Source organism: Hypomesus transpacificus, unplaced genomic scaffold, assembly GCF_021917145.1.
Source record: "Hypomesus transpacificus isolate Combined female unplaced genomic scaffold, fHypTra1 scaffold_31, whole genome shotgun sequence".
In the NCBI taxonomy this organism is placed as follows: domain Eukaryota; kingdom Metazoa; phylum Chordata; class Actinopteri; order Osmeriformes; family Osmeridae; genus Hypomesus; species Hypomesus transpacificus.
This window is the reverse complement of record NW_025813837.1, coordinates 533,322-559,511: the sequence shown is the minus strand read 5'-3', so window position 1 is coordinate 559,511 and position 26,190 is coordinate 533,322. Positions and strand designations below refer to the sequence as shown.

General features: G+C 43.4%; 1 protein-coding gene across 4 annotated transcripts; it reads right to left on the bottom strand.

Moving 5' to 3' along the window:
- Window positions 1-111: 111 nt before the first annotated feature.
- kank1a (KN motif and ankyrin repeat domains 1a) lies at window positions 112-26,190 on the bottom strand. Of its 4 annotated transcripts, none has more exons than XM_047015746.1 (12): window positions 25,733-26,190; window positions 17,987-18,103; window positions 9,041-11,716; window positions 7,142-7,285; window positions 5,770-5,878; window positions 5,350-5,550; window positions 5,075-5,162; window positions 4,277-4,496; window positions 3,619-3,761; window positions 3,276-3,476; window positions 3,087-3,185; window positions 112-2,397 (listed from the first exon to the last, which is right to left on the bottom strand). In XM_047015746.1, the coding sequence occupies exons 2-12, from the start codon at window positions 18,021-18,023 to the stop codon at window positions 2,335-2,337; spliced, it is 3,981 nt and encodes a 1,326-aa protein (XP_046871702.1). In that variant the 5' UTR covers window positions 18,024-18,103; window positions 25,733-26,190; the 3' UTR covers window positions 112-2,334. The 4 variants fall into 4 exon arrangements, with proteins under 4 accessions (XP_046871702.1, XP_046871699.1, XP_046871701.1 ...); XM_047015743.1 differs by lacking the exons at window positions 17,987-18,103; window positions 25,733-26,190 and adding exons at window positions 19,026-19,070; window positions 19,713-19,803; XM_047015745.1 differs by lacking the exon at window positions 25,733-26,190 and adding an exon at window positions 18,204-18,283.

The window sequence follows — 26,190 nt, the reverse complement described above, 5'->3', positions numbered from 1 at the left end:
AACACCTGACTGAAGTACCTACTTCCTGCCATCAAATTAGGGCCCGTCAACTAGCCAATCAGAAACCATAAATTAGCATTTGCACACAGACACCTCAACAAAATGTAACATGATTGTGAAATATTTAATATAGTTTTAACATGTATTTATTGCAGTGCATTGTTTCATATTTTAAACTAAAACTGCATGAAAACTGACAGAATTATAGCCTACTTTATGTACAACATTCTATAATCTCACATTTAAGAGACATCGATACAACAACCATTTAATTAAAAAAATGTGATCCAGAAAATTTGTCAGATGCACAAAACCTACTTCAGACACTTCACACTTCAGTCATTTCACACATTGGAAAAGATGCACATGACATATGACAAAGCAGTAATTTTTCATAATAAAAGACCCCATGTTATAATTTCTCAGTTGTAGGTGAATGAAGATGGTCAGCAAAGCAGCACTTCTCAACAGTTGTTAAGTTCATTTTAGGAATGCAATTTACAGTATACCGTAGCAGTGGTCTTTAACACTGGTCCTTAGGGCCCACCGTCCTGTAAGTTTTAGACGTCTCCGTGCTCCAATACACCAGCTCTGCAGAAGCCTGATAACAACCATTCATTTGAATCATCGATGTGTTGGAGCAGGGAAACATCGAGAACATATAGGACAGTGGGCCCTGAGGACCAGGGTTGAAGATCACTGCAGTATAGAACAGCACTGAAGAATTGCATGGTGGGTATAAAACACTACTACACCAGCAGAGGGAGTTAGTTAACAGAAAATCTACCTTCAACATCAGATCAAAGCTGACAAACCAGGGAGAAAATAAACATTTCATAAATACTTTTTAACAAATATATTATACATCACACTAGTAGATCAGCACATTTGATGAATAGCTAACTATTGTTTAGTCCAAAAGCAAAGCCAAACCCTACAGCCAAGAAATAGTATACCAATTGGACAGGCAAAACCATTCATCTGGAGACGATTAGGATTAAACAGGCTCGGATTGACACAGTGCCAAGGACCATCATTAGACACTATAAGACTAACTAAAAACAAAGATTGGGATTCCGAATCGTATTGATGTAGTAAAAAGTTGGTAATATTGGTGAGCTACCTCAAAAATAAAAGCATACCCATAACTTAGCAGTATAACAAAGGCTGTTACATTCCTCGTGGTTCTTCAGCAGTTTCAATAAAGTTACATATACTGTAAATAAAGCTATACAGACCTTTGAAACTGAGATTCACTCATGTTGACACTTTCCAACAGTACCCATGGTCATTGCTATCCTGACATATAACATTATGGCACCTCTGATGTGGAATCATATATGGGGTATTGCAAAGTTGAATGTTGTCCTGCCAATAAAAAAATATTATCAAAGGCATTCAACTGTGGCATCTACTGGGCTCGTCCAAGATATATTTGTGGGCATTCTACTGAAAATAAAGGCAAATCAATATCTGCCAATACTGTACCATAAATGTTTTAACTGAGACGACAAACTAGTCTTTGGTAAATTTCTTGTCAATATGCAAGTAGCTATTAGAAATAAATGGAGGACTATGCTTTGACAGACTGAGAACAACCAATATATTTGATAAACTTAATATATAAGTTTATTATTATAGCAAGGCACGTTAGGCACATAGGTCATGTAATTTAAATTAAAGATGAATGTAGTGTTGTACAGTAGCAGAGAACACTTCAATACCCCAACCGACAGAAAGCAGGAAATCTTCCATCTCTAATTATTTAAAGACATTACAATAAAATACACTTATATTTGCAGAGAAAACTATTCATTGATAAATATATAACCTCATGTATTATTAAGAAGGATATATTCAAAATAATTATATTTTTAAATATATTCTAAAGATTTGTATAAAAGTAGATTTCATAATCCAATCTAGATAAAGATATGCAATTAAACATTGGTGTTGTCAATCAAGCTTGTAGAATACAAAGTACATGATACCAAACCAATTAATGAGGTAAACATTATATGTGCACTTAAGAATACTCAAGAATTGAAACATTAACTTCTCTCATCCTTTGAGAAATCCCTAATCTGCAATTAGTTGAAAAACGGTAGATAAAGAATAATATTCAACCCCATAGTGTAGTAAAGCAATTGTAAATGACAGGCTTTCATTCTAAGATTCAACATGCATGATTCCCAAAATGGCTGATTAGTTAGTTGGTTGGTTGTTTGAGGATTGTACAACTTTAGTGCACAGGGATTGTGGGTATATTGTCCTTACACAACAACCAACACAGTTCCACTCGCAGAGCTGGGACTGTGGAAGGAGGAAGTGCTCTTAATCAAACATGCCCCGCCTGGTAGGACTCGGGGAAGTCTTTCTGTTCAGACGAGGGGTCCCCTGGAGAGAAAACCCACATCAATGCTTTATTTTATAACCCACATCAACGCTTTATTTTATAATATAGAAAAGGTTTACGACATAGACAATAAAAAAACGGCTTCAAAACTAATTCCGTCCACACTACTAGGCTGCTTGTGAAAAGTGATATACATGAAGTGTCTACGTCATTACACCTTTTGTAATATTGAATTGGATCCAGTTTTGTCCTCTGAACTGCTTAGTCGGGTGATGGACTCTAAATGATGTCAGAACCATTTCACATGGCTGCTAACCCAGGTTGACAACTGGGTTAAGCTAAAAATTCAAGTTGGCTTAAAACCTTTACACTGAATAGCTTGGTCTGTCTTTTCCGACAGCATCCCATCCCTGGTCAATAGGACTGAGATCTGGCAACGAGTGTATTATAAGACCATGTCGCTATCAACTAATATTTTTTATATTCATTACCGTGATCCGTCACAAGTAGGTCCGTTTTGAATGTACAACAAGATGGAATGTACACTTGCCTTACAAGTTACGTAACGTAATAAAGATTTACGTTGTCCGCCTGTTAAAATGCAGTGAATATCCTGAAGTTTCAAATTTGCTGAACCAAATGTTCTATTTCTCGACGACGACTAGCTAATTTATCAAATAGTATAACTGCTTGGCTATCTGAACTGAATAAGAGGAAGTAAGATACCCACCGGTGATTGGGCTTTGGAGAAGTTGACGTGAGCGTACAACAGCATTGCGATGTCCTTGTGTCCTGCTTCCAGAGCAATGGACAGGGCATCACTCTCATCCTGTACGGAACACAGGAACCATGAGGAACACATATTCAACCACGCCGTACAAGCACGGGGCTGGGGGGGGAGGGAGGGGGTTCCACCTACGCTGTCTCTGAGGGTGGCGTCGCAGCCGGGCTGGGCCAACAGCAGCTTGACGATCTCGGCGTGGCCGTGCTCGCTGGCGCACATCAGCGCCGTGGAGCCTTCGTCGTCCTGGATGTTGACCTCCGCGCCCTGAGCCAGCAGGGCCAGCACCATGTCCATCCGGCCGTGGCTGACCGCCAGCATCAGCCCGGTCTGGCCCGCCTGACAGGGACAGGAGGAGGAAAAGATGATTTCTTGCTATAATTTTTTTTTTTGCTGACGATATTGAACGTGGGGGTGGGGGTGATGGTGATGGTGAGGGGGCTGAGGTTTCGGCCTCAGCGCCCGACGCTGACCCACAGACCTGGCTGGCGCGGGCGTTGACGTCCCCGTTGCTGAGGAGCTCCTCCACGATGCGCATGTCCTTGGGCGACTCCACCGCCGCCAGAGCCGCCAGCATGATGGGGGTGTAGCCCGCCTTGTTCTGGTGATTCACGTCACACACGCCTGGGGAACGGAAGGCACGGAAGGAGAGAGAGAGAGACACGGGCGGATGAGCGCGCCGATGCGGGAGTGCGTTGGTGAAAGATAATCACCTCTAGCGTTAGAGTGGAGGCTTGATTGGCCACAACCCACAAATGAGGGCAACTGGAGAGGATGCACCCCTCTGCTCTCCATTCAACCCCAGGCTCTTTGATCAAGACCTTTCCGTGATATCAAAGCAGTATGTACCAAAGGGGGAACACAGACATATCCATTTAAAATTACAGCCTGCCATAGTTACACAAAGGGCACCCTTGGAGTCTCGACTTAAATGACAACTGTTAATTGGCTCCATTTAGTGCTCTTTACTCTCACAGCCATCAAAAATCAACATGGCACCAAAGGATAACTTTAGTATCAAAGCTAAGAGGGTGTGATGGCGTTCTTTAATGCTTCAGTATACTTTGCAATCTCGTCGGGTTCCAAAAGTTTTTCTAACGTGTGGTTTGAGGATTCCGTTGAACCCCCCCCCCCCTCACCTGCGCACAGCAGCTTCTTGACGATGTCAAAGTTGGAGTGGGAGACGCTGTAGTGCAGCGCCGTGTTGCCGTTGCCGTCGGCCATGTTGACCACGTGCCGCAGCACGGTGGGGGAGAGGACGGCGAAAGCCTCCAGGTAGTCCTCCACCATGGCAGGAAGCGCCAGTTTCTGGCTGGACACGCGGAACCACTCGTTTTGCACCGTGTTGAGACAAGCTCTCTGTGTATTGGGGGGGGGAGGGGGACAGGGAGGTTTTGGTTAGAGACGCTGGCATATTTCACCCGGGTGATGGGAGATAAAGCTGATGAGTCACTGAGTCTTATTTGAGGCTTCAAAAACAAGAACCCGGGACAGTTAAGAACTGCCTTCCTGTGTGCCTGCTGAACACAAAAGAGTTGGATGGGGATAAATACCCTACACTGATAACAGGAGATAGGAGCACGTTTTAATCCTCAACATTTAGCGGCGCTAATTGGTCAAAAGAAGTCAAGTGAGCGACTCAATTGGGTGGGGGGCTGGCAGGAGGAGTGGCCTGTTGTACACAGATCATCCAGAGGCCTGCCTCTATTGTACTAATGATGAAGCAGACCTCAATGTGTTCAAGGTGGGGACAAAGACGGCAAGCAGCTGAAGAGGATAGCAGGCTTGATTACCCAGGCTTCATGTGATAAATGACCTTTAATGAAACAGTTAGCAATGGATACTATGTTGCTAATTATGCTGAATGATAACCTCGTCAGAATGAACGTGCAGTAATGTACTGCTGAAGATGTGTGTTGAGGGGAAAAGATGCTCACTATATCTTTACTGGGCGTAGCCTTGGGGTCGTCCAGGTGTGTTTTCAGCATGGTGCACGCAGCCAACATCTTTTCACTCAGTTCAAACCTGTAATACAGGAAGTTGACAAAAATACATAAAGGCAGGAATTTGTTGTAGAAAGACCATGACGCCTCATATGAAAATAATTCAAATGTATTTTTCTATTACACAGCATTTTCTAATAATGTATTGCTATATGGTATTTATTTACTATTCACCATTCTCGTAAACAATGTATCAACCTTCCACCTACCTCTCTCTCACTTCAGGCTTCTCAGAGCGCCCATCCTCTTCTCTCCTTTCCACTTCCACTAACACCTCGTTTATATTTCCCTCCATGTTTCCAAAGCTCTCCTCTCCCCCTGACACCTTCTCCTTCTCTTCCTCTTCATCCTCGGATCCAGAAGAGCTACTTTCATCCGAACTGGAATCGTCACTCGATGTACTTTCATACCTACATCCAAGAGGGAAAACAAACATCAGCACAGGCTGGATTACCAGATTGATCTTCCAAACATAAATATGCTACAGCATCACATCATTGTCAACTGTGTTTCATCAGTCAAATGTCCACATGAGACATTTTGCAAGGCTGAAGTGTGAGAACAGAAAGGTAGGGCAAGTTTTATGTAGATGTGGTAGACATTCTGTTTACACAAAAATAGAGCCTCACCCTCCATTGACGCCAACAAACTGCAGGTTCTTTTTGGTGCTGTTGGAACCCTGGCGGCCATCTTTCTTTTTCATTATGGATTTCAGGGTGTTCTGACTGAATGGCTGCCCTGAAAGAATAGTTGGATATTGTTATATTAAAAGATATCCTTATACATTTGGTTAACTGTATTAGACAAACTAAATAGTTTTCAGGCAAACTAAATAGTATACAGATGCCATGCATCAGCCAGATTTCATCATTTTCACATTCCATACATTGGACATAACATGGAAGAAAAAGAAAACATTCCTGTTAACAGTAAAACAGCAATTTTGAAAAAGTTAGATCTCTTTTATTCTGAGCTAATCGATCTTTAAGTGTCTCTATACCTTTCTGATATAATGTTAATGTAACAGAGTTACAGTTGCATGTTTAAATCATGAAACCTGGTACTGAACCCCCCAGAGGGCAAGTGAGAGAGGAAGCTGCACTGATCAGAGGTCATGACACCCGGGAAAGTGATATCGTTCACTCCGGATACACAGTTGGGCTTGGCTCGACCAGCTGAGGTCGCTGTGGTGTGTAGGAGTGAGTTTAAGAGGGAGAGTATAACTACAGTTGGATTGGTTAAACTCGCTTCTCAGTAGAAATACTGCCCACATACACATTCCACATTTTTGTCCAAGTTTTTAACAGGTGGTCATTTGTGTGGTACTCAAACACCAGAGAGGGTAAGTAAGGGACTCATGTAACAATGCTACTGAATCCCTCTAGTGAAAACATGGAAGTTGTCAAGTCAGGCCTAATTTTAGTCGACTGGTTCAAACTCAAGAGCCTCTTTACCTTTGAGTACCTTTAGTTTGGTTGGTAAACATAAACTACCCAAAATAAAGAATACTACAGATTTTGTTTAGGATATACATGTCGTGCTGGTATTACATTTTGGCCAAAGGAAGACTGCCTCCAAGCAGGCATAATAATCAAAAATATTTAGTTAGTAGACTACTAAGTTGGTAGTCACCTGACTTAGAAATAGATGGATATGCAGTACAGCATGTGTTCATTACCGGTTTGCTGTTAGACATTTATGCATGCATGGAATTGAACACCAAAATAGTTCAACCAAAGGTGAATCGTTAACAGAATAAACTCCAGAAATTGAAACCCTTCATACTTTTCAAGTTAATTCAAGGATTGACTCCAGGAAATGATACCGTCAATAAGTATAATACAGGCAGGCGAAAAAGTACAGGCACATTGAGTGTCCAAAGTGTAACTGGCATGGTTCAACACAGGCAGGATAATTGGTTCAAAGTGTAATATAACACGTCAGTGTGTCAGGAAAGGAGGATTATTTGGTCGTTTGCTTCCAGTTCCAGGTTGTAGTTACCGTGCAGGGCGGTGGACAGTTGCAGGTCCATGCGGCTCTTCTGCTCAGCTGTGCAGGGCTGCTGCGCAGGGGGCTTGGGGTCGCTCACCACAAAAGACACGGTGGCAGACTGGGAGCAGACTTCAGAGATCGTCTGACTTTCGTCTAGGGAAATCAACAAGATGGGGGGGGGGGGGGGGGGGGGGGGCTGTCAAGTGATGGATTTGGACACTGTTGCTGAAATGTAGAATGCATCCTTCATTTGTTTCACAACAGACATTTTGATTTCATATCTGGATCACGTCATAATTCAAGGATAACATTTACTTGAAGAAGAATACAATTCCCTGCACCACTCCATCAAGTTCCATTCCAGTCAGTTCTCCTAATCTTAACCGATTTAGCTGTCTATTCAGTTGGAAATTGGAAAGTGTGGCAGGGGACTGTATTATTATAAGGAGTAATTAAGAATTTGTTGGAAAAAAAACCTTGAATAATTCATAATTTATATACATAAAACACACACAATAATTTTGTGTTAATATTGAGCTGTGTAGGAGCCATTTCTGTGTTGAGTGTTATCTGTCCATTGGTGGTGTGTTGCAAGTAGGCAGGTGTATTTACACAGGTGACCGTGAGGGTGAAAGGGGCATTGTGGCTGAGTGAGCACGCTGTTGACTTATTCCGTTGACTGCACTCTACTGAATAATAAACCGCTATCACTCGGCGATACTGCAGAAACGTTAGCTTGTCGTTGTCTGTTTGATTAGATTTGATTCCGTTTGATTTGACTCAGAACTCGGATCAATATGCCAACATGTCTGAGGGAATAAGCTAACATCAAAAAAACAAATCATGTCTTAGTCACTGGTTCAGTGTGAACATTTCATCAAATCATTTCCCCCCCTCACACCATACAAAACAGAGGTGGCAAGAGTCCACCCAAAACTGAGCCAAGAACAAGGATACTGCATATGAACCCCTGAGCTGGGAGTTACATAACCCTGGAGGATGTAGGAACCCCCCGCCCGAGGAGGAGGGCCCGCAGGAGTGTTGAGGTATGAAGTGGAAAAGGGACGACAAAGAAAACAAGTGGCTATTTAGTCCGCACTGCCGAGTCACAAAAGACATGGAGCTCACTGTTGGTTCAGATCCAAAGCCCCAGCAGCATTTTTGAGGGTCAGAGATAATTGTGGCCTTTCAGACCCTATCAAGCATCAAGTTCACGCATCTAGACAGTACTCTCATACCATAAGGTGGCAAAAGAGGTACTGGGGAATCCACTGATTAATAATGATAATAACCTTTGAACAAAAGCCATTTATTTGTCTTGCAAGACCAATCGCATTGTTGTAAAAAAAAAATATATATATTAAAAAGAAAGGCTGACAAAGCCGTTTTCCTGTCTATTAGGGGGTTCCAGCCCTTTTAAAAAACAAGACGTGGGGACTGGTATGCACTGATTAACTCATTGCAGCTTTTTTCAGATAACTGTACAACTGGTATGTCAAAGCAATGTTCAACTGGAACACTCAAAGGCAGCCTGCATTACTGCAGCAGCATTACTTTAATCATTGCTAATGTGAGGGAATCTAGTTGAAGATAAGTGTTAACTTGTGTGACATGAAAGAGGACAGGCCAACAAAGACGGAAAGAGGGAATCAGACGTGTTTCAAATTCCTCACATTTTTGTGTTCCTCTGGGAATGATGCCACCTCTTTTGGTTACTGGTTAGGAAAGATTTGACATACTATTCATATTTCAACTCAGGGGATTTGTGTGCGTGTGTGTGTGTTGGTCTCGCATGTCTCTAATTAATTTCTTTTTTGAAAATGATTGAAAATATAAAATTGACTTAACCATCCTTGGAAAATGAGAGAAAGAGAATGAGGACCGTCTTAAATGCACCGTTTGTCTTACCTTTGTTGGTAGCTGTGGATTCGGACTGCACTTGCAGGATATCCACGCCACTACGAAGCTCCTCGACGCTACCGCACTTCATGACCGAGTTGATGGAGGTGAGGGTGTTGACCAGCTGGCTGTTGATGGACCCAAACTGGGAGTGGGGCTGACCAAAGGCATCTGCCAGCTCGGTGTAGTTCTCAGCCAGCAACATCTGCTGCTCCTGCAGTAGCTTCTGCACCCTCTCAATGTAGTGGTCCAGCCCACCACTGCCCTCTGCCTGGACCTGCAGGGGCACAGCATGACTGCTGTCACCCCTCTGACTAGTTTCTTCTGGATGAGATGGGCCGCAGGATATGCTCCTGATTTTTAATCCAACCAGAAAGTTCTGGTGAACACTGATTGACCCCACCCCCTGGTCTTTAGTCGTGGCAGTGGATGACGGCGGGAGGGTAGGCTCCAACTCGGCAGTGGTTCCCACGGAAACAGAATGGGTCTTTGGTATGTTCGGAGGGTCTATCACAAGCCCTTCCCCGACGGCAACAGTTCTGGTCTCGGCCAGGGCAGTGCTCGTGTGTTTCTCACAAGTGTGCAATACTGTGTTGGTAAAGGAGTCTGCGAGGAGCGCAGATACAGTGTTGGTGGACTGACTCACGACTTCTACACCTGTGTTTGTGTGTTTTGACGTTGTTTCGGGGGTGACCATGACACCCAGATCTACTCTGTTCACTCGGTCTGGGCCGGTTCCGCGAGACAACAGCTCTTTGATGGGGCTGACGGTGACATCGACAGTACACTCTCCACAGCCAATTGACCTTGACTCCTTCGTTACATTGGCTTCATGGAGTTCCAAGCCGCCCACCGAAAGGTCAGTGTTCCCTTCGACCTGGCTCAGCTCCGCCCCGACTCCCTTGTGGCAGGTCTCCACCTGCCTGCCCACACACTGGTCTTGGAGCTCTGCTCTGTCATGCACCACCCATCTCTCCATTGGGATGTCTGGACCCACGGCAGCGCTACACGTATGGGGTTGGCAAGATACTCCTACTGTGTTTGTTTGGGGACTGTTATTTGTGCTGGAGTGGATGAGTTCCACATGGTTGCCCACACCTTGGGAGTGAGTTTGAATCTTCGCCTCCACAGCCGTGCTGTAGGTTTCGGGTCTGGCCGTGCAACCTTTATCTGCCTTCTTCCTGTTGGTGCCACCGGCAGCCTGGAGCTCCAGCTTGAGCTTTCCCATTTCCATCTGGTGTGTGGTCTCCTTCAGCTGCACCTCCAGGAGGTAGATCTTGTCCTTCAGGCCTTCGATGGTCTGGTGCTGTAGCTCGATCTCTGCCTCCGCCTCATTTGTCATACCCAGCATGGCCTCGGTCACGCCCACCCCCGCATTCTGACTTTCCTGGTGCTCGGTTGCCACACCAACGTCCCGGGTCGAACATTTCACGGGTGAAGGCAATTTCCTTTGAGGGACTATGACGTTATTCATGTTTTCGTCAGCGTCTACGGCAAGGGATGGCCGGCTATCCCGAGTCTGGGTGACGGTGGCATCTTCTGTCCCTCGCCCAGGCACGCTGTTGTCCAAAGTCTTCTTCTCCAGAGCCTGGACCTCAGCAGCCAGGAAGCGGAACTCCTTCAGCATCAGAGGGTTTTGCTCCACGATCTCAGGTTCCACGATGCAGAGCTCCGGTTCCTTCGCGATGAGGGCCGAGGCCTCCAGCTGGTCGGCGCTCCCCACGCTGTAGGAGCGCTTGCGGAAGCCGCCGGCGAGGCCCGGGTTCTTGGCCTGGGCGGTCAGTTGCCTCTTCTCCTCCTGTAACACCGAGATCTTCACCCGCAGGACGGGGATCGTCTTGACTTGCTCCTCCAGCTCCTTTAGCCGATTTAAGGCCACGACCATCTGCTCGCGAATGTGCTGCAGGTGTAGCGGACTGACATTGGTAACCGGCGTGGTCATGCCGGAGTTCATGGGGCTTTGACGGATAGAGCTTCCCACGGACGGGGTGTAGGGGTTGTACTCTCCGTTGACCGGCTGGCCATTGGGCAAAAAGGCATGACAGCTGAGGGAAGTATGACTGGGGCCCAGAGACCCAGAAAAGGAGGAAAGGGAACTGTTTGAGCCCAGCCCCCCAAAACTGGCCAACCTGCGGCGGGGAGTGTGGAATTCCCCAGGGGGCTGCATGAGAACACGCTCCTGTTCCAGTCGCCGTCGCGTCTCCATGAGGGTCTTTTCCACCTGGAGGTTGTGGCGCGGGGGCACTCTGGGGGAGGGAGGCAGCAGCAGCTGCTGCTTGGGGTCCGAGACGGTCAGATATGTCTGGGGTGGGACTTCATAGGCCGGGGCTGCCCTGCCAGGGGCAGGAGTTCGGTTGGGGGTTAGTGTGAGGGGGGGTTGCGGAGCGGCCGGTGTCGGGAAGGTGAAGAACACCGGAGACTGCACCCTCTCGTCGCTGTTAGAGGAGGACAAGGAGTCTGTGGACATGCATCTGGCCTGCGTGCACGCCCCCCCGGTGCCTGCCTGACTCACCGACAATTTAGACTTCCTCTGTATGTTCAGTTTTTTTAAAGTGTCGCCCCGCTCAATTTCATCCACATACTTCAGGAAGTCCAGATCTAACTGATAACCGTAAGGGGTTTCCAGGTAATAAGGGGCCAAGGACTCCTTTTCATCCTCTGGTCTGGCACTTCTTTCTTTTCTTTCTGTGGGAAAAGGAAAATAAATTGAGTTTTTATTTTTGCAGCAAGTTCCTTTTGGAGACTATTTTTTGCAGTACTTGGATTTTGGCTACTTCATACAACTGTGAACCATCATTCATTGTGCCTTTATGGAATTACTGACATGATCCATATTCAGATTCATGATTGGTTATACGATGTAATTCCTAAAGACTAGAAAATAACCACCTCATGGAGAAAATATATACGACTTTAAAAGAAAACAGACAAACCAATTACATTTCAACTCAACAACATTAAACCCCCATTTATTTCTGATATGACATGTATGTATACTAGGGTGCCAACTATTTCTACACATCCATTTATCATGTCCTAAAATGGACTGAATTGTCAAGTAAAAAAAAAATAAAAAAAACGTACCCTGTGTCTGAGAAAACGATCACACTAATATGCTGGTGCAAGTACAAACATGACTTAAGAGTTTAGCATACTTGACTTGGGAAAGCATGACTGTTTATCATCTTGGCGAGGGGCTGTTCAAGGCAGATGACAACTATGTGCTCTATGTGTAGCACAAATGCAACAAGAAAAAGCAAGGGATTACATATTACTAATTAATTTGTGTAACGTTCTTGTTTAAATAGCTGATATGTTATCTCTGGCACGAGCAAAAGCAGGCCAAAATCCATCCTAAGGTTCATGGAACACAGTCGGGGCAGGGAAATAACTGTCAACATGCAGAGTAAATATTTTCCCAGTCCAAAATACACCAGTAAGAGAAATGTAGCAACATTTCAATTGCCCACCTAGCTCAAAACAACACATAGCATGTTAGTCATGTTTGTTAAAATAGATCGGTAGGTTTTTTTTCCCCGATTGGCCCTTTATCGCTTATAACTATTTCCATATCAGGGACAGATAATGCCTTTCAAAAAGGTATAAAATGAGAGCCGCCCCCATGAAAACAAACTATTTTCCATACCAGAAGAACTACACACATACTCCACCACAACTACACATTCAGACTGTGCAAGCCAAAGAAAGCCCCTTTCCTTGGTATGTGTGGAACTTTTGCCACAACATAGCAAACAGAATAAAATGGCTGGGACCCTTAAACTCCTGACCATATTTTTCTCTGTCAAACTATTAGCCCAATCCTTGTCTATTCAGTTAAAACAGAGGAGAAGGAAAGAGAAGCCTGGCGTTAAAGCTCACTGCCTCTTTTGTTAAAGCTTCACTTACCTTAGACAAACAGGCATGCAGTCTTTTTTCCTCTCTGTCTCGCTCCCTCACTCGCTCTTTCTCTGGTTGGTGTTGCTAATAAGAACAGGCTGTATGAGCTGTCATACCGTCTTGCGCACTCTCCCCCTCTATCTTCCTCTCTCTCTCTCCCCCTCTCTTTTCTCCGTTCCTGCCCTCTGCTTTCTGTCCACTTTTGCTTTCCTTAGTTACATTTCTCTACTTTTGTCTTTCTTTGCTCTAGCTGTCAGTTTTAACAATTGCTTGTTTTGGTATTTGTTTTTAACATGGGATGGGTGGGATGTCAGGGCTACAATGCAAATCCATTGGTCCACCAGTTTTAGATTGATACATCTTCTATATATATATCCAATCAGAGACCAGGCGGTTCCTACTGTGCTCCATATATGTGGTTTTTGTATTGATATGGCCAAAGATGTCTTCATACTTTGCGTAAGTATGAATGTTGTGTAACAAAAAGAACAACTTTACAGATATGGCACAAGAAGTGTCCAGTCAACTTATAAGAACTGTCAATCTAAAACTGGTAGACCAATGGAGAAACATTATCTCCCTCTAACCCCCTACACTGAATGTGCCAGAATTTAGTCATAAACAAATGCAGCTAAAGCAACAAACAGGTAGAAAAAGCAAATATAAAGAGTAATGTAGCAATGTATTCTTTATTATGTTTGTTTGTGATTCAGCTGATTTAATTATTTAAAAAAAAACATTCCTTCTTATCCTTTTCTTAACATTCATTATTTTTCTTCAGTTATTTACTATTATTTTTTATTTTTTTACATTCAACTTAATTTATGTATATAATTTCATGATTGTAATAGTTATGGTGGGGAAATGTACCCTATAGGAACCATTTCATTGAATGTAGCTTTGTATTTGTAATGCAATCATTGCTAACACATCGTGTATTGTTGTGTCTCAGTCTAATCCTTAACACCATAATTACACAACTGGAGCTAGTGATTCCATGGCACTAGTTACCAACTGTATACAATCACTGATGTCACTGAACTGACATAGCAACTATATTACTGTCTGGTGCCATACATGGACCCCTGGACAGCTGGGCTGTGACCTCATTACCACGTGACAGAGGGTCAACAAAGACGTATTGACATCCACTGACTGGAGTCCCAGAGACTGGCTGCTTCTATAATTAACAACTAACAAATCAGGCTTGTGTTGCCCAACACATTGGCACCAAAGTATTTCCACAGGATCTTTTTTTCTGAATAAGGGATGGCAGGTTCGGGGAGACTGTTTGGTACTGTGCTTGCATCAAACGTTTCATAAAGTAGCAGAAGACAAGAACATAACTGCTGGGACCAAATGGGACAGAAACTGTATTACAAAGACAGTAGGTTGTAAACTGGTGCATGAGGGACAACTAGTTGACTAAGACAAATTGAGCCTGTCTAATACAAACGCGTAAGACAATTTTCTATTACCTAAGACAACCAATGTGGCAGCTAATTACTGGTATCCCTTAGCTAAAGGTTGTTGAAACAGTTCTTCAAAGTACAGCTCTCTGTCAAGACAGTTTTTGTGGACATTATTGGATGATAGGATTACGTTAACGTAACTTTATGGAACAATTGCTTCAACTCTATTCTTCTACATACCCCATACATGGTGTTCTTTCATTTTTCACAACGAATGTAAAAGGTCACATCATGACACAACAAACATCAAAGCTTGACTAAAGTTACAATGGCTGTGTGTGCTTTGAATTTTACAACAAATAGTTATTTTCTCAGATGTACTCTTGAGCAACATTTCTTAGACAGTCATAAAAGTAATTTGTGTCTTTAAAAAATCTAACTTGCCAGTTTCCTCTCAAAATCCCAAGACTAAGAACAGGACTATGGTTTTATACTTTCCTGTTATTAAACCATTTGGAGCATTCCACAATCACATCTTTTGTAAGGGTTGGAGCAAAACTGCACAATTTGTGCGGTGCATCCTAATCCACATAATATGGTCTTTTTAGCTTGTGATAGAGTACTAAAAGTAGGTACATTTAAGACAAATACTTCATGGTCAGTCCTATTCAGACAGTAAAAATATACTTGACTACACACATGAAAGAAAATCTGCTGTGGTTTGACAACACTCTTGGACACTGATCAAACCCGTTTATAATCTCAAATTTCAGAACGCCACACTCCACAAACTAAATCCAATATATACCCATCAAGCAAATCACAAGCCATAAGCCACACAATCATAATCATCATCCACAACAACACAAACGACTTACATTGCTGGCATGTAGACCTCAAACAGGCTTATGACACTGAGGAGTAGGTTACAACGCAATTGCGTCTTAGGACACTTTAAAATCTGCTCAGTGAACGTCTAAACCAGTATTTAATGAGAATGATTACAGTAACAAACAAGTCCAGTTCTTTCAAATAAAGTACTCACGCTTTGTGCCTGATGCTGAATGCAGGGAGAGGCGCAAGATCCAAATGACTGGACTCAGGAAACGGCGCTCTGGAGTACGCATGCACACACAAACAGGCGCACAATGTAACACTAACTGCTAAAAAGGGGCCTGTTCTCCCAAACCCTCTTGGTATTTCCTGCCCCTGCACGTTGGGAGCCTCGTCAGCCAACAAAGCCTTCAGACTGCTATTAAATCAACATCCGCCCGTCGGGTCAACATTCTGGTGACAGACGTCAGCTCATGGCAACATCCAAACCGAATGTATGTGGGAAAACGTGAATGACACCGTACATTACAAGCCAGATTTGGCGTGACAAGGTAAGGCTTGACTGCCAAATTCTCCGGCCAAACTCAACAACTGACGTTCGACCTGAGGTTGCAGACCAAAGGAAGCTATTTTGTTTAAACCGTAGAACATGCATTAAGGCACCTTTTTAAAAGGGTTGGACAAGTAAAAAAAATAAAATAACTGCCGCATGGATAAAGAAGATACAAGACCACAGTATGTCCAGCAGGGTTCGTGCTGAAAGGATATCATTATAATCCAATTTTGGACAAAAAGGGACAGGACCATTTAAGATTCTAGGTTTAACTGTGAGTAGAGGACCTTATTCATCCTCCAGTTGTTGAGACAGACATTGCAATTGTGAGTACATTGAGGGAATAACCCTTGTGTTCTTCTGAGTACCGAGAACCCAAACGAATAAGCGGGGGTTACAGGACAAAAACGAAGGCTTCTTTTCCGTTGGAACACCTATACAGTGAGGACCAGGCGGAAGCACCACAGTCTTCTCAAGCTTGCTCGGGAAGTCCGCATCCAGACAGTCGAGGGCCACAGTGGGCCAGATCCACCGCGTCACCCCTCAACTCTTCTGGGAAAGCTTTCCAACAATGCTTTCCTTTCAGCCACAAGAGCACTGGTGAGGCTGGGTTTCTCATGTTGAGAAAGGTCTAGTTTCAGCCTGATGACACACTTGTACATAAAATGAGGTCCACATATAGTGGTTTACATTTACATTTAGTCATTTAGCAGACGCTCTTATCCAGAGCGACTGGAGTAAGTACAGGGACATTCCCCCGAGGCAAGTAGGGTGAAGTGCCTTACCCAAGGCCACAACGTCATTTGGCATGGCCGGGAATCAAACTAGCAACCTTCAGATTACTAGCCTAATTCCCTAACCGCTCAGCCAACCGACTCCCACTTTTGTCAAGTTAGGTGTGGGAGAACTTGACTGTCCTGCACAAGGCCCTGAACTCCAGCTCCAACAAACATCTTTGGTCTGAAATCTATTGCCAAAGGCGAGTCAGGCCTAATTGCTCAACATTAGCACTGAATCTCGCTAATGGTCCTGTGGCTAAATGGAAACAAACTCTGCATCAGTTCCAAAACCTACTGGAAAGCATTCTCATAAGAATGGAGGCATTGAGAGCTGCAAAGTAGCGAAGTGGTTAGTTTCCTCCAGGATCCCAATGACTCTTATAGAGAGACTTGTTGCTCTTGTTGGTTAGTTGTAACTGATATTAAATTATTGTACTCGCTGTGAAATATATTATTGCTGCTTGCTTTTCTGCAGGTACACTCTTGCACTTTTGAGGTTCATGTTGTTTAATTGTAACTTGTTTAATTACATGCTTACGGTTCTTGCCTTTGGCACTTATTGTTACTTATTATGGTTTTTCACAATGTATGCTTGATGTTTTGGCTACCCACAATGTTTGGGGCTATCTCGTTGTTATGATCAGTGACCTATGCACTTTTGTAAAGCTCTCTCTTGGAAGTCGCTTTGGATAAAATTGTCTGCTAAATGAATAATTGTAAATGTAAACCAACTCCGTATTCATGATTTAAGCCAACCAAAGTTAATAAACTGCTTACTCCTCAACAGTTCAGAGCACACGTATGTTTTAAGTACACAAAAAATAATATTGCAAATGAAAAAAGACTAAAGAGGGACAGGTACTGTAGATATTCTAATAAATGTCACATTTACAATCAATACCAATACTTGCAATGAATACCAATGCAGGAGTGTGAACTGTGTACACTATTGCCAGTGCTACAACTTACGTATGTCTCAATCCATCTCATTTATGAACCTGTCGAAAAACCTTTCAATTGTATTCAGAAAGTCAATATATAATATTGAATCATGACTAGACCAACCACATCTAATTAATCCAAGGCTAAAATGATTGTACTATATTTAGAATTCCACAGCATGCTCCTCGTCTTAAATAATTTGTTGTTATGACAAGCACACAGTGGCTCTATTCCAAGTAGCAGTCACAAAAAAAACTTTAAAAGCAAAAACAATTTAAGCAGTGTTTTGAAGAGGAATATCCATGTCTTGCTTTGACAACAAATGTACAGCACAAGTCAGACTGTCCTGGAAACACGGGAACAGATAAGCTGAAATGGAAGGCCAGCTTCGGATTTTACATGTCTACAAGTGGATTCACAAGATACACAGTTGGGTGATTGGAGAATAAAATGTCCAGCTGTTTCAAAGAAGATCTAACTGTAAGTAGACAGGCTGGTTATACACACATTCATCACAAGGGACAGGAGGAGAGGTTACCTGTGTCATTGCCGTTAGCGTGCATGGTTTGAGCCATGGTTGGTGGCTGCGTGCTTTCAATCCCACAAGACTGGAATCATGCAACTGCCATGCGTCAAGTCCAGTGTACCATGCAACCTGCAAACGGTAGGCATGAAAATCAAAACACAGAACTCAAGAACGTTTTCTCGTGTTTCAAGAACGTGAGGTGTACAACAACAGCAGTCCAGCAGGTTACCTGTAAGTTTCCAGGTGAAAAGGGTCCAGGCAGCTATATAAAACGCTGTATTTCCGTAGAAGTCAAAGTAAATGTTTTTCCTTGTGTGGGTGGAATTATTGAAGGGTTTTAGGGTGGTGCATCATTCCATAGTCCCAAAAAAACAAAACAAAAAAACACGCCAGTGCATGCAAAAGATTGAAACGCAACTGATCACTGTTTAACAAATACCTGTAACAAACTGATGAATATATATACTGGCTTCCTGCTACAGGAGTTCCTGGGGTTGCACAAGAACTACTTAATTCTGTCTGCAGTCAAGTAATCAGTGCTTGTGCTAGGCTAGCGTTATATGTCTGAATGACCCATTTCTAAAGTGGTTACCCTGCCTCACCAGCCTGTAATGGCACGTCAGTACGAGACGTCAGCCCACATGTTGCCATTCCGCATCATGGCCAGGGAAAGTCGGGTCTGAGTATTTGTCACATTAATTATGTTATCCCTTTATGCAGCCCACCCCCTCTACGACACCTATGCCAGTTATTGACACCTGTGTCAGCTTAGCTGGGGACTGCTGTTGTACTGCCCTCTGTTGGCTGGTGAGAAAAATGTAGACGTGCACACTGTAAAATGGACACTTTTCACGGCATAGACAGTAGTGCTGTTTGTTAGTGTTGTTGTTTGCAATTCACAGTACTTTTTCCATCTCTGGTCAAGGCCCATTCCCGTTGTACCACCCCTTTCTGGATGAGTCGTAACATATGTCGGCCCAAGCGTATGCCAAAAAGCACAAACATGCGAGTGCCAACAGTGCAGGCTCGTGAGTCCACACAGACCACTGACCCAAGCTGTGCAGGGCTTCCCGCTCCATGGGCTGGCTGTACACACCTGCAGAACAGGGAGCAAAGGACCTTGAAATAGTTTGGCCTCACACGCAATAACCAACTTCAGACACCGGATAATAAGTAACATCAGTACTTTCTTCCCATTTGGTTTTCTTTCGGAGAGCACATCGTGCTGGAATGATTCTTAGAAAATTTGTCAGGCTAATATGTCACTCATATTGAGAGAATATTAGGCCATTAGATAAATGGTCAGACAACAAAATTTACCCTCACAAAACATAGCTCACAGCAAAAGGATCAGAACCCAAGCTGTTCTAAAAATGAGAACAAGCTCGCAGCAAACATGCCGTGTTCTAAGACGTTCGGCACGTTGTATGGGGGAAAATAAAGCTCTCCTGGAATGACCACTTCCACCTTATTGTAATGTGCATGTCAGTAGACATCAAATTGTGCGTGCGTAACATATCACACGACAGCTGCAGTTCAAACACATTTTGTTAACATTTGTGTGCAGATCATGTAAATCACTTGGAAGTATAAAGAAATAGAACTCATCCTCAACTCATGTCATGAGCAACTTCCCTGTGCTATGCATCAAATCTGCATCTCAACTAACAAGATTCTTTCACACATCATATGAATCCCGAAGACATTGAGTTACTAGTTAACATATTGATAACCTTACCTCCTACTTTCATTTTAATTTCCTCCAGCGAGCATGCAGGTAGCATGAGCTAGTGAATCAACAAACCCTGTACCGCCCGCATACAGAGAGAGAGTGTTAGGTGGGGTAGAGGCTAAGATTAGCACTCTCTCAGATGGCAGCCAGATGAGCTGGGCCCTATATGAGGAAACAAATCATTAAGACTGTTTGGGAGGCCTCTAGGTAGAGAAGGGCTGATGGCATGATCACAAAAGTCTCCCTTCCACACCACACTGACCTACAGCTCCGGGAGAAAGCAGGCCGTGCTGTTTTGAAGGGTTATTTTGGTCATGTGACACATGATGTGTGGGTGCTTAATTATATCTTGAGGGGCAGGTTTCCATGTAAATGAAGAGCAGGCCACTGGTGGGTGTGTGTGTTTGGCCATAAACAACCTTGCTGTAGCGCGGGCGGGATATGTCTGCGAAGGTCACGTGACCATCTCTGCAGGGGGCCATTGGAGACTCGGTGGAACAAACTTTAAAATCTACACAAACTGGGACTAGCTCCCTGACAATGGGACTAGCTCCCTGACAATGGGACTAGCTCCCTGACAACAGGGACTAGCTCCCTTAACTGGGACTAGCTCCCTGACAACTGGGACTAGCTCCCTGACAACAGGGACTAGCTTCCTTAACTGGGACTAGCTCCCTGACAACTGGGACTAGCTCCCTGACAACAGGGACTAGCTCCCTCAACTGGGACTAGCTCCCTGACAACAGGGACTAGCTCCCTGACAACAGGGACTAGCTCCCTCAACTGGGACTAGCTCCCTGACAATGGGACTAGCTCCCTGACAATGGGACTAGCTCCCTGACAACAGGGACTAGCTCCCTTAACTGGGACTAGCTCCCTGACAACTGGGACTAGCTCCCTGACAACAGGGACTAGCTCCCTCAACTGGGACTAGCTCCCTGACAACTGGGACTAGCTCCCTGACAACAGGGACTAGCTCCCTCAACTGGGACTAGCTCCCTGACAACAGGGACTAGCTCCCTCCAATCGGGAGTAGAAATCAAGCTTCCTTCATATGATTCATAAACAGCCTTTTCAAATAGGCAATTGAATTACAATCAACTGGTTTCCTGATAGTTCTAAACCATCTAGGCTACACGTTAGCACGCAAGCAGGGTGGTTCCATGACTTCCCTCTGGAGGGATGAAACATTTAATTTAATGTAATAAAAATTGCTTGTGAATCCAACTTGATTGATACTGATCCAAAACCAATAACCTATAATTTAATATTTGTGTGCAGCAAGTCACATAAGTTATGAATAAAATGGGACATTTTGACAAAACCTAATGAATCAAATTACCTAAACTGTACACCCAGCTTGACAACATATATGGCATGTTTGACAACTGGTGAACTATTTCAGGAATTCTAGAGCAGGGCATACATTTTCTCCCCCAATTACTGTTGTACTCCCAGTGAAGAATTTTGTTTGGCCTGACCACTCAAGCTGCAAGACCAATAATGGTGGTAATGAGTCACAGGCCATTCATACCGAATTAGACCCAAAGTGTGAATGACTTGGCCAGTTCCTGTCCATTATTTGAGAGAAAAAGGTAAGTTGGACAAGGTTGCTGAGGAATGTAGATCTTCAACTTCAACACGCTACATGTGTTGACAACTCATATTCTATCCATTAAAAAATGTACCTGATCCAATTTCAACCGTACTTCTACAGTTGTCAATAAGCTGATTAAAGTTGGTGTAGCTACGTTTGATCCCAAATTACACTAGGGTTTTCAGAAGGAGCTATCCCTCCTAATTTTAGGAATCGGGTTGCCTCATGTATGCAGTGGAAATAGACAGGGACTTAGTTATATAATGACTTCTGTTCACAAATATTTCCGTAGAGTAGATAATTCTGCAATCCATGGGGCATATTTCAGAAATGGGTTCATTGCATAGTTAGCCTTGTCAAAATGATTTGATTGAACTGCAACTACTGTGCCATGGGAAAACTTTATTGACTTACCACCGTCAAACAGTAAATGTAACTACAAGAGTGTATTAATGGGCTGAGAAACACTGAGAATTTTCTAAAACAAGTTATCATTTACCTGCCAGCCATTCATCTGACCCATTCATTCTATACCAGCCTTTCATTCTCTGTCCCTGCACAGCCCTGCTGCCTCCCTCTCCTCCTCTCCCAGACATGTAAATCCTTAGTCCTACTTGTATTTCTTCGTCCCATTTCCTGTCGTTTCTTCTTCTTCTCCGCTGGTGCTTCGGGTCACTATCCTCCCTCTTTCCAACTCTCAGGCCAAGGCACTCTCTCATGCTGATTCTTTCCCTGTCTCCCCCTCCCCCGGCTCATTGTTATCAGCCCTAGCCCAGCCTGCACGGAGGACAGGCTGGAGCCTCTTATTTATTTAGTTCTTGAGTGGAGCCAGAATGGCTGAGGGGTCCCAATCAGGGTGCTGTTAGGTGGGACACAATCTCTGCTGCCCTTCCTGGGTATCCTAACTGCCCTTATGTACTGCAAATGTACTGATCCTAAACACATGCAGGAAAGAAACCTCACGAGACTTCTTAACTTTGTTACTCGTTCCGAACTGAATTTGATTTCCATCTGATGTGGAATCTTAGCTTTAACGTTCCAAATTCTGCTAAATAACAGCACTTGTTATAAAACCCTGCTCAATAGACCATTCTCCACACATACTTCACTTCTTCTCCCCTTGCCAAGCACTCCTAATGACCCCTTACCCTCAGACCGCCTCCTACGCAACTTTTGGGCTAGAAAATTACACTTTGAGAAAACCAGGCCAGGACTGAAGTGCAGGTCTGAGGTGGAACGAAAATGGCAAGTATGAGATGAGCAGGCAGACAGTTGTCGCTCAACGCGGGCTGGAAAATGCCTGTAATTTAAAACATGCATGTCGCATGAGCCACGAGCAAGGCTGCTTGAAAAGATTTGATGCAGATTGTTTTTGAGTGTGTGTCCAACTTGGCTTTGACAGATTTTCCAAAGCACCTCGCTGGCAAAACAAACTGGTTTGGTGCCTGAATCTCTCCACCGCACAGCACACCGACAGGGTGGGAACTGAGATGCGGTTGCTTTCACCAGTAGAAATTGACTGGCCTGTTGCTTTGCCTGTACAGAGGTACACGGGATAGACAGATGAATGCTAGCCTGGTCTACACTCCCTGATCCATATTTGGTAAGGGATGAGGGGTAAGATTTAGTAAAGGCTGATCAGTTTCATTTCTTAAAAGGTAAACATAAGAATGAAGTAAGACACAGCATACAGGTGCTCTGGACAGAGCTGTTTAGTCAGATAGTCAGCACATGTTCAGAACCTTGTGGACACGGACCCTAATTGCCTAGGTAACCCTCCAGCCTCTTGTGTAAACTGAAACCAGAGAGAGGTGAGGATCATTATCGGGCTCTCTTCAGCTAAGCAAGGTGCTGAGGCCTGTGTTTACACAAGCAACCATTCTGGATGTATTACATAGGACACTACAAACTGAAGTCCATCCCAATTACAGAGGGCCTGTAAATGAAGTAGTACACAAGTAAAATATAGCCTAGTACAAAGTTCAAGAGGCGTTTAATGTGGAGGGTTAAAGACCATGGTATACTTACTTTACCTGATGTACTTTTTATGTAAATTCAGTGAACTCCCACTTTACAACAAATACTACGTTGTTGGTAGTATTACATTTAAAATCACTTGACAAATGTCAGTCGAGTGTAAAGCTATCAAACTTAACACAAATATGTGTAAAATGGGTGCAAATGCAACCATCGGTGACACTAGGAAGTAGCTTAAATCTCTTCTATAAACAAAATTCCACAAACCAAAATTACGATATTTTAGAACTTCCTGTCATTTAGATTGAGGAGCACCAGTTGTACAAGACCAGATATTTTCACCAGATATTTCACCCAGACAGTATTTGGGTTGACTGTGTCTACGGCTGTCTTTTTTTTAAGGCCTTTTCACCCTATATTTCAACATTGCAGTTGAAAAAACATTTGAAAATGATTTCAAAACACCAAAAATAATGCTGGAACCATAATACTATCTGTGTTATTGTAAAAAATCCATAAACATGTCTGGAAATGGGTCTGTAGAGTCACCTCCACTGTAGGGGTCAAAGGGCTGTAGTGAAAATGTAGTGTTTGCCAACAGCTGCACACATGGAGACTAAGTAGGTAGAGGACTTACATCAGGAGCATTTTTGCAGACTCAAGCAGTTATCTAAGGTGTTTTCTGTTCACAATAGACTTGACAAGTTATTGGAAAGTCTTCTTAAATCTCAATGAAGTCTCACAAACAGAAAAATAATATGAATTATGATAAATGCTTTGCTGAAAAGTGAAAGTTTGGACAATAAGATGTATAACCATCTTTGTTGGTCATTACTAGTCCCCAAGGCTGAAAGAACATCCCAAGCCTTGAGAAACAAGCCCCCGTGTTTTCATTCCTCACTGCCCAGTCTTCCCCAACAAGTGCCCATGTAGCAGCAGTGAAAAACCAGCAAGACAACGGTCAGACGTGGCAGAACAGCAACAGTTTGGCAAACAGCAGTGACCTGGTATTGTCGCACAACAGAGGCACCAGCAAGTGACAACATATGACCTAGCTCATACAGAACAAGTAACCTAACCAGGCCCAGTAATGTGAGGCTAGTGAGCCTAAGTATCCATCGGGTTCAACACACTCGCCAGGGAAATAAACCGCAGCGGCTAGATATTAGCAGAAGACAGTTTAAAAATAATTTTGTGCAACATAAAAAAGTATTTGACTGATTAATCAAATCGACACTTTTGATAGATCTGTCAACCAACCAATCACCTTGAACTTAGGGGTTCAAGCAGCAAAGCCCGAATATTTAGGAAATATTTCAACTTGAAACAGCCGAAGACAATTGTACTGTTCATGTGTGTCAACAGAATATTGAACTGGAGAATGTAGGATGCTTGGGACACAGAGGCCTACTCCCCCAACAGTCAATGGAATTTTATTCATTAAGATTATTTTAGCATGGTTAGAAAATAAAACGTTTGGGCCCAACATCTCTGCAAACCACATTAGCAGTAGTAATTACACAACTAGTGAAAGCTACACTACAGTGCTATAAAGTTTCACAAGACTGCGATATTGCATTTCGACAATTGGCAGGTCCATGTACAGTTAAGCGAACGCACGCATCCAGTGCTTGTTCAAATAAATGTATCACTGCTCCTGTTGAAAGCCACTTCCACTGTTGGTCATCCCTTTTAGGGAAGGATCAACAGAGGAGGTCTGTGTGACTAGCATCATATGGTCACTTTGAATGACTTGGTGTGCCATGTCTTGTCAATTCACCACACAACAAGTAGTGATAGACTTACAGCTGGACACAACAATATCCCTAGTAATGAGTATCATCTGCTGCAAAAACGAGATCCGCCCAGATGGCATCAAAGAATGTGCGTGATACCAACATGTGGATTTTTGTTTGTTGCTTTGATGAATTATGCACAAAGGGCAAACATGGAAACCATACATAAACAATCAAGGATCTCATTCTTTACCTGACATAGCCTTTTAATATTGCATATCTTAATAAGGCAGTGACAAAACTCGCAGGATAGATGTGACCTTTTAAATGGCTGAGATAATCTCCAAATTCCAGGACAGCCTTCGCAGTATAGGCTACAATAGCGCTCAAACCTCAGGTCTAAACTTTGCACTCAGTGGGTACTCAGCTAACCCTTAATCCAACAACTCTCAAATTCCTTGCCATTAGAGAAATTATTTAAGACTCCCACAAGGAAAGAAACAACATGAAGCCATTAAAGAAAACGGTGTAGGCTACATGCGTTGTCTATGTAAACAGGGAAATATGTATCCTACGTTTGGGAAAAGGCATTAGTCTACATTACTTTTGTAATATGCTTTCCGCTCACTTTGCATCATTATCGTACTTCGAGGGTAACGTTCTCGCACACGTTTTTAAAAACACTACAATGTTTTGGGAAGAGAAAAATAACTTACCTTCTAAATGTCCGGCGGAAGTGTCTCGTAATCGAAGGTAAAGTCTGAGGTAAGTTTAACCACTTTAAAGTAGCTCCGAATAGGCTAATTGGATCTCATTCATAGTTTTTGATGACACTGCTGTGTATTTTAATTATCAATGGCTTTTCCACACTATTTGCCAAGATTTCCACTCTTTGCGGCACATTACTCGGCCCTTTGTAGTTCTTCTGCAAGTGGCTCGACTTTCCTGCGCTCATGCGCACAATGGCTGCGCGATTCTCCCATTATTAGACTATTTGGGAGTGTATCCATTTCGAAGACAGGTGACACACGTTGTTCGTCGTCCATTGTCGAATACTTTAGGCCTATATAATGTTCTCTGTGCTTCCTTATGGCTTCGTGACAGTCTTGGATTGTCATATGATTTTTGTGTACGCTTTTGTTTCGTGCGTTTGAAATCTGTCGCCTGTTGCACG

What these genes read in the sequence shown, in the direction of transcription:
- kank1a (XM_047015743.1), bottom strand. Translation starts at nt 19,758, where the DNA reads ATGCTACCTGCATGCTCGCTGGAGGAAATTAAAATGAAAGTAGGAG. An exon ending in ACTGTCCACCGCCCTGCACG is followed by an intron (nt 5,879 to 7,141) that starts GTAACTACAACC and finishes CTATTCTTTCAG; the next exon opens with GGCAGCCATTCAGTCAGAAC. An exon ending in TCTCCAAAGCCCAATCACCG is followed by an intron (nt 2,398 to 3,086) that starts GTGGGTATCTTA and finishes TTTTCTCTCCAG; the next exon opens with GGGACCCCTCGTCTGAACAG.